The sequence below is a fragment of the Aedes albopictus genome, chromosome 2 (assembly GCF_035046485.1).
Source record: "Aedes albopictus strain Foshan chromosome 2, AalbF5, whole genome shotgun sequence".
In the NCBI taxonomy this organism is placed as follows: domain Eukaryota; kingdom Metazoa; phylum Arthropoda; class Insecta; order Diptera; family Culicidae; genus Aedes; species Aedes albopictus.
In genome coordinates, this window is record NC_085137.1 from 134674839 (window position 1) to 134684046 (window position 9208).

General features: G+C 34.0%; 1 protein-coding gene across 1 annotated transcript; it reads right to left on the reverse strand.

Moving 5' to 3' along the window:
- Window positions 1–3680: 3680 nt before the first annotated feature.
- Window positions 3681–6130, reverse strand: LOC134287735 (uncharacterized). The gene is made up of 2 exons (XM_062850478.1): window positions 5657–6130; window positions 3681–5425 (listed from the first exon to the last, which is right to left on the reverse strand). The coding sequence occupies exons 1-2, from the start codon at window positions 5985–5987 to the stop codon at window positions 4122–4124; spliced, it is 1635 nt and encodes a 544-aa protein (XP_062706462.1). The 5' UTR covers window positions 5988–6130; the 3' UTR covers window positions 3681–4121.
- Between the last annotated feature and the right edge of the window lie 3078 nt (window positions 6131–9208).

The window sequence follows — 9208 nt, forward strand, 5'->3', positions numbered from 1 at the left end:
ACGCAGGATATTTGAATTATATTAAATCCATATTTTAAAAAGTTGTAAAATTCGATATTGAACTCATACTCAAAAACTGTTCTACTTTAATTTTTTTGAAGCACGGTTTCTCGAAATCAGCGCTAAATTATGCTTCAAAAATGTTGGTCGTTGACAGAAGTTCACAACTTTCATTTTATTTTGTAAACTAGTGCTATTATCGGAAATGCTCAAAATATGACAACTTGCCAAATTGGTTTCGTTCCCTATTAAAAATTGTTTTTTTTTGTTTCTTGATAAGTTATAGTCGAAGCTATCTGCAACTCTATTGAAAAGTCAAAGAAGACCCAGAATGAAACTCAAAATGGCATAGTTTGTGCAAAGTACAGGAATTTGAAGGATCCTGTGATTTGCTAGTGCTTTACGTTGTACCTGTAGATGAATATTAATCAGCAAAACCAGACACCCGATCCTTGGATCTCAACACATCCGAAGCACTGTAAAGGCTGAGTATTTTGCGTAATTCAGATCCCATTGAGATCTATTACAGTTATCTCCTATCCAGTAGCTCTTGTCCCTATCTCCGCGTGACACCGTTGTATTACCGGGGTAAATTTTTAATTTGTCAAACTGGTCACCTTACACCGCATGTTTATTTAAAATTTTGCAACTCTATTTTTATTTTGATTTTCGGATTTGTTATTGAACACAATTCCAACATATATGGAAATAGTGCGAGGCAAGCTCGTTTTCTCTATGATATTTGGCTTCTAGAGTTTATCCCGGTTGATCTCCAGGCGGTTCCGATGCCGGATACCCGAGCAGAAGAGAATAACAACAGCATAATAAAATGTGTTATTTATGCAACATAACTGAATAATGGAATCAGCTATTTTAATGTTATTAACATAACATATTATGTTATAAACTTGTCTGTCGTAAGCGGCAAAATAACAAATATCATAACAAAATTTTGTTCCTGGGATACTAATTTAATAACATGTTTTGTTTGTTTTAATAACAATTTAATAACAGTGAATTACTACAATATTTCCATAACAAATTTTGAAATTCACTTGTTCTTGATAACAATCCGAAAACAAAATTAATTATCAATTTGATTATGAGTAAGTAAGTATGTAAGATAGTAAAGTAACAATTTGATAGTAAGTTAATAACAAAAATAAAATGGTTTTGTTTGTGGAGTTCCTGACCTTGTATCGTTAGTCTTGCAGAGGTTTTCAGAATCTTCATGAAACCTTACACCTTTTATTTTAGTTTTGGAACTGACTCGCGATACATGGCAGTATGACAGTATGATGGTAACTGATAAAAAAATGCGACAACAACAGCTAGGTAATACTTGTCATGTGTGCTAATGAAACAGTTAGCTGAAAAGCTGTGTCTATCCAAATCGGGGTGCAATGCCAGAAAGAAGAGGAACTGATGAGAGAATTTGCACATGCTCCCTTTCAACGTAAATATCGAATGATGTAGTCTTGATTTCTAAACTTGTCATTGTTATGCTATTGATGATCAAATTTTTACACACTCTCAGTAGTATAACAATAACTTAACTTGTTCTACAACACAACATATTATTATAATGTTATTTAATGGATGTATATCAATAGCTTTATCATAACAAAACAAGATTGACTAACAAAACATGTGATGGGAAAGTAATGTCTTGATAACTTACTAACAACAGCACAAGATATAATAACAGGCTATGTGATTTTGCTGTTATAAATTTGCTCTTCTCCGCTGCTCGGGTAGAAAAATGTTTTTGAATCGTGTCGAATAGGCGGGGTAAGACGGTAATATGAAATACTCAAATTATCGAAATATCGACAGCTGGAGAAAAAATTAAGTACGTATACCAGTTTCTCTTATTAATGTCTGCCAGGAACAAAATCTGCACATTAATTTTGCCCTTTTGCAGAATAGTTTTTGAATTACCGTTTTTTTTGTAAATTTTTAACCATTTTCAAATTTACACCTTTTGAACTGTTAATCAAAGGCCTAGACAAAATTATTGGGATTAGGCAAAACTTTCTCATCACAGAAAACGGCTCTATAAATTCACACCTTGAATTAAACAGAACATTGACTTCGGCAAAGTAGCTGCAACTTGAGTTCTTTATTAAGGAAAAATGGGGTCTCCAGTTAACCTAGTGGTTTAGGCTATGGATCGACAATCCGGAGACGGCGGGTTGGATTCCCGTTCCGGTCGGGAAAATTTTCTTGACTCTCTGGGCATAGACTATCATTGCACATGCCTCACAATATATAAATTCATGCAAAGAAAGCCCTTCAATTAATAACTGTCGAAGTGCTCAAATAACACTAAGTTGAAGTGAAGCAGGCAAAGTCCCAGTGCGGACGTAGAGCCATTAAGAAGAAGAAGAAGAAGAAGAAGAAAATGAGAATATTTGTATTTGAGACATTATTGACAACCTAGAACATCCTGAACACCATGAAGTTTGGAGAAACAAAATAACAGACTTATCAGTTGTTCTAAAAGCTGAATTTGGATATGGGTTATGTTTATTTGCAATCATTTAACCTTCGTTAAGAACATCAAAAGGTGTTTTATATTCTAGGATGTTCTAGGTGTTCCAAACTGTCCTATAGTGAAGTTCTTCAAATCTACAAGAATCATTTCATGTGTTTTCGCCATAATAATAGCATTGCATAATCTGGGATTCGCGAAGCTCTTGAAATCTCTAATGTCATTAATAAATATATAGAGATATTCCAGGTTTGCCAAACTACCTTGGAGTTAAGAACTTCAGGTCTACACTCGTAACAGTAACCTGTATGTAATATCTGTTGTACTGAGTAACTTTTTATAAACAACCGCTATTAATGGACCAATATGAAGTTTACTAGATGTTATGATAAACCTTTGGAACATTTGGGGTCGTCCAAACTCTCCTATGATGAAATCCTTTAAATATACAAGAATAATTATTCTTTAATTATAAGTGTATGTATTTTCGCCATGAATAATAACATTGACGGATTTCGCGCCAACTCGAACAAATGTTGGCAGCACCCTCTCAGATTACAACGAAACTTTCTTGGTGTGTAGACCTTGCCCAGATAAGCCACTTTGCATACTCATTTTTCTAATTTTTTTTCTCGACTGACTTTTGAAAAGGGCTAAACTTTTTTTATGGATTTTTTAAAAATGTTTTTAATCAAAAAATGACTACTCCTACAAAAAAGTGTTGTATGGGTGATTATCACAAAATAAGTCAAATTTTAAGAAAAAAATACTGAAAAAATCCAAAATGAGCCCTACACTGAAAAAAATCATTTCTAAAAATTCAAAGTTGATTTAAAAAAAACACCATTTTTGATTTTGATGAAATTTTGTCTCAAGACAGGTAATTATGTTCCCTACCAACCGTCCATACATCACAAGATAGGCACTTATTATTTATTCAATCATTTGGAAGGGATTCCCTATACATAAAAAACTTCAAAATATTACAAATGTATTTTCTTAGGAAATGTAATGTTTGATCGCAATATGTATTGAAGTGCACTTTTAAATATACAATTATTTATAATTATGAATTTTTCAAATATATATATATGTGTCTTAGAGCCAATTTCAAACATGTTCTTCTTTTTTTCGATCATACTAAATATTTTTGGTTCATCTTCTGAATTAGAATACCTGTTTGCCTTTACTTTGTCGCCAGGAATAGGCAAAAAACTATGGAATTTCTGAGTGCCTGGTATAGTTTTGGCGTTATTATATATTTCTTCGAGATCTTCTGACATTTTAATGTACTGTTCAGTGGATACGTAACAGAAATTTAATTTAGTTATATTTTTATCTGTCTGTACAACTGCCCAGTTATATAACTCTCGTGGAGTTGTTATGGTATTTCCATAATCTCGAGCAAGACTTGCTCTCTTTGCCATTCGCTTGAGAGTGCCACCAATAGCATCACATGGACCTTTACCGTGGGACGTTGCAAAAAAATGCCATTCTGCTCTTAATGCATGCTTTGACTGGAATCTACATAGACTAGCAAAGTTCTTCTTATTTTTGTATTGTGATGCTGCCCCATCAGACATAAAATAAATTTTAGAAAAGTTCGTTAATTGTTTCATAAAATCTATCATTTTTGAGATGAACAACTGGACCGCAACTGTAACATTACTTCCGATATGATAATGAAGCTAACATTTACAAGTTTATTATCTTTCATATAGTAAATTTCAAATGGGTGTATTGTTGCTTGCGAGTTGTTCCAATGATATCCTTGAGCAGCGTTTTGAATTATGAATGAATAGTTTTCAGAGAAATCACAAATCGCAAGAATTTCATCATCCTTTAATGTATCTTTTTTATTTCTGAGAAATGATGATTGTTGTTTATGAATAAAGTCGTGTGTTATAAGTTTGTCAATTTTATCAACAAGATACGGAACAAATTCATCAACAGGTTTAATAATCGTTTCTAAATTACAGCGATCAGTATTCAACCACTGCTGAAATATAATCCCTTCTTTGTCATTTGATTCTAATATCAATGTAAGTTCCTCTTCAATGTGTTCATTACAAGCACACTTTTCACAAGCACGGAAAAAGCAATTATCTGTTCTGGTTGAAATATCGCAAAGCATTTTTTGTATTATTTCATCTTGTGACACAATTCTTATACTGTTGAACATTAAATTTACATTTTCATGAATAGTACATATGCATACATTATGTATACCAGTAGAATCAAGTAAAATACAATGCTTTGGTCGCAACTGTGTAAATACTGTGAAACCAATATTCACAGTTTTGTACATATCTACAAAAATCATATAAGCTTCTTTGAGCGACATTATCAAAAGTCGTTTTTGAACTTGTTGTTTTTTTCCATTTCGAACCTCAGAAACAAAATCATTTGTTCCTGGCATTGGCCTGCTGATATCATTATCATCAAAAAATTCTCTTACTATTTGTTTTGTATCGTCATCAATACCATGCCCCCTTCTTTTTTCGGTGGTACAAAGAATACCCTGTTCATAAACAAGATCCTTCACCTGCCTCGCCATATACATTGGTGCGTTAAACTCTCTTGTGATTTTATTTACCGACCAAGACTTAGGAAGTACAGATAGTATTTTAATCTGTTCGCTTCTGTCAGTTGTAGGGTGATTGAACTTATCCTTTAACTGCATAATTATCTCGTCATACGCCTCCACTTTGCCAACATCCGTTGAATCTATTCCGAAGATATTTTTTCGAACTGCTTTCGTAATCTGCAATGATTTGTTTATGCGATATTCCATACTTCTCATGTTTCTAGATGAGATTGGCGATAAACTCAATGTTTCAGCAATGGTATTAAACTTCTCAATATTATGGGGACCCTGTAGTTGATCTGTTGACGGAATTGACTCCAATGATGGAATAGATGGTACCATATCTGTAAGATAAAAGTTAAGGTTAACAATATAATAATGAATGCAGTGGAAAGTTAATGATAGTTATTTATGCAACGAGTTGCAAAAATGATTTTTTTTTCGCACAAGTAGTACATTTATCCAACGAGGCTTGCCGGGTTGGATAAATACGAAGAATACTGAAAAATGTAGTTTTGCAACGAGCTGCAAAATGAGTTATATAAAAGAAGCTAACACGTTGAAGGCTTACTTACCCAGCTCATGTTCGATTTGTTGACCACTCGTTGACGGTTCTGGTTCTGGAACATCATGATGTTGCTGCCCACTAAATGATGGTTGCATAGTTTCGTCGTTTCCATCCGATCGACGTTTTTTCGTATTCGGCCTTCTGTTGTGACTTATCAATCCACGACATGACTCACAAATACTCATCGATTCGTCGATTTCATGTGTATATCCCATGGAATGAATTTTATCTATCAATCTTAATGACATGCCCCGTAGATTATGACGGTTGCACTTTGGATTGTTTATTTTTGCACTGCACTTGAATTTGTTGAATTTTGATTTATACGTTTGATCCATTACTTTTCAGAACTGCCTTTAATAACCAAAGAGAAGTAACACGTTGAATGATACCGATTCATTTTCTTGTTTTGTTCATATTTGCTTTAGGTACAACTCTTGATTTGTTTTTTTTTTCGATTAGGTAGTTCGAATCTAATAAATAGCCTGTTACAAAAATAAAAGAAATTAATTATTACAAAGGATTAACATATCACAACATATAGAACCTTACAAATACACAAATTAGGAACATCACAAATTGATGCAGCACAACACATAACATAAATGTGCCCTGTTATCCAGATGGATAATTCTTCCGATCGCAGGATGACGAGGTTTCATGTAAGGGTTTGTGTCCATCAGTCATCCTGGAATTGTATTTTAGTTGGCAGTATGCCTTTTAGTTCACAGCATTTGTTGCTGTGTTCATAGCTTGGTTTTGTCTAGGAAAACTAATCCTAATCGGGCATGCCGTTTCAGGGTTCGATACTTGAGCTCCAGAACTTGAAGTCCGTGGCAGGGAAAGGTTTACATGTCTTGTACTTAACCGCTGCCCGAAATAGCCTGAAAGTTGGCAATCAACAGTGGATTGCATTTCATGTACCTCTATTCATTCAGAACCCTATAAATGTGTATTAAAACTCGGGGAATATTTACAAGGTAAAATAAAACATATAACACAAAGAACGTACGAATATAATATTTATAACACATTTAACAATTATTCTGTCTTATAATTGTAACAAATATTTATACCCGTAACACAATCCAACGTTTGAGCAGGAATTTTTCGTGAATCGTTCACCGATTCACGAAAAATTCAGCTCCCATATGCTTCGTATCCTTTATAACAATAGTGTTAAGGCCATACACTTAACACTACGATAAAGATAAATAACTTAACCTAAACTCAAAACAAAACCAAAACGAGTTGTGCTACCTGAAAGCCACAATGCTTTCCAGAAACGTAGCGGTGAACAGGACTAACAAGTCCCCAGAAAACACCTTTACTCAAAACTAAAGATTGTTACCCGAAAGCCAAACTGCTCTCCAAATCACGTAACGAATAAATCTAACTTAAACTCAACTTTACTTTTATGGAGGTTAACTGTCCACAAAAATAAAATGGCCTTAAAACTGTAGTTATAATCTATCCAACTAGCTTTCATTTGCATACACGGGGTTTTTTAGTTGGGCGCCATGTTACAAAAATAAAAGAAATTAATTATTACAAAGTATTGTCACATCACGAACACATGGAACTTTATAAATGCACAAATAAGAAACATCACAAATTGACTTAACACGACACATAACATTAATTTGCCCTGTTATCCAAATGGATAACATCTTCCGATCACAGGATGACGAGGTTTCATTTAATGGTTTGGGTCCATCAGTCATCCTGGAATTGTATTTTATTTGGCAGTTTTGCCTTTTAGTTCACAGCATTTGTCGCTGTGTTCATTGCTTGGTTTTGTCTAGGAAAACTAATCCTAATCGGGCATCCCGTTTCGGGTTTTATCTCTAGAGTTCTGTGACTTGAAGTCTGTGTCAGGGAAAGGTTTACGTCTCTAGTACTTAATCGCGGCCCGAAATGGCCTGAATGTTGGCAATCGAAATAGGATTGCACTTCATTGGCCTCTATCCTGCCAGAACCCTATAAATGTTAATTAATACTAGGGTAATATTTACAAGTTAAAATTCAACATATAGCACAAAGAACGCACGAATATTGAACTTTGAACACATTAAACAATTATTCTGTCTTATAATTGTAACATATATTTATACCCGTAACAAGCCTTACCTAATATTAGGTAAGAACATGGGGTAGAAACGTTTGGGTAGAAATTACAGCAGCACGTATGAAATGCGTGTTCTAATTGTATATTGTTTCGTACTTCTAGAGTGCTGCTGCGTGAATATGGGTGCATTGCATTGTCGCATATGACACAATAAGTTTCATTGCATTTTGAGATTACTAGATAACCTTCACTGGTTTAGTTTGTTTTTAAAAAAAGACACTGAAAGAATAATAATTTGGACATGAAAAAGTTTTTGTTAGAAAAACTTTTTTTCCTTAAAAGTGCCCATCTTGTGATGTATGGACGGTTGGTAGGGAAAATAATTACCTGTCTTGAGACAAAATTTCATCAAAATCAAAAATGGTGTTTTTTTTTTAAATCAACTTTGAATTTTTAGAAATGATTTTTTTCAGTGTAGGGCTCATTTTGGATTTTTTTTTTCAGTATTTTTTTCTTAAAATTTGACTTATTTTGTGATAATCACCCATACAACACTTTTTTGTAGGAGTAGTCATTTTTTGATTAAAAACATTTTTAAAAAATCCATAAAAAAAGTTTAGCCCTTTTCAAAAGTCAGTCCAGATAAATTTTGAAGAAACTAAGTATGCAAAGTGGCTTATCTAGTCTTGGTGTACATACCCAGAAAGTTTCATTGTAATCTGAGAGGGTGCTGCCAACTCCGAATACGATTTGGGGCGAAATTCGTCCATTGCATAGTCTTCTGCGATCCGCGAAGCTCTTGAAATCTATAAAGTAATTTAAAGACAATATAGGGATACTCCAGGTCAGCCAAACTACTCGTAACAGTATAGTCATATCTGCTATACTGAATAACGTTGCATAATGAACCGCGATTACTGGACCAACTTTAAGTCTACTAGATACTACTATAAACCTTTGGAACCTTCAAGGTCGTCCAGACTATACTATAATGTAGTCCTTCAAATGTACAAGAATAATTTTATGTGTTTTCGCCATAAATAATAGCATTGCATAATCTGCTGTGATTTATGAAGTTCTTGAAATTTTAAATGTCATTTATAGACACTATAGAGATATTCCGGGTTAGCCAAACTACCTTAGAGTTCTTCAGTGTGCAGTAGTACGGTGTGTGGCAGCGAAGAGTGAATCACGAGCTCGCTGTACTCTACGAAAAACCCAGCATCCGGGAGCTGACAGGTGCGGCCGAGGATAAAATAATGCAGCCACAAATCGAGTGTTGTGGTGAATAATTGTTACTAACGCTATATTAACGAATAAGATACAATCATTACGTTTAGTAGGGGAGACTGAGGAGACTTGATCCCTGGGGAGACTTGTTCCCCCCATATTTTCTCGGAATCAAAAACAGTTTTCTTCTAGCATATTTTTTTTCCAAAACTACATCTTGAAAGACGACAATGTTTTGGTTACAATTGATTTTGATTGTAC

What these genes read in the sequence shown, in the direction of transcription:
- LOC134287735 (XM_062850478.1), bottom strand. Translation starts at nt 5,987, where the DNA reads ATGGATCAAACGTATAAATCAAAATTCAACAAATTCAAGTGCAGTGCA. An exon ending in ACAAATCGAACATGAGCTGG is followed by an intron (nt 5,426 to 5,656) that starts GTAAGTAAGCCT and finishes TTTATCTTACAG; the next exon opens with ATATGGTACCATCTATTCCA.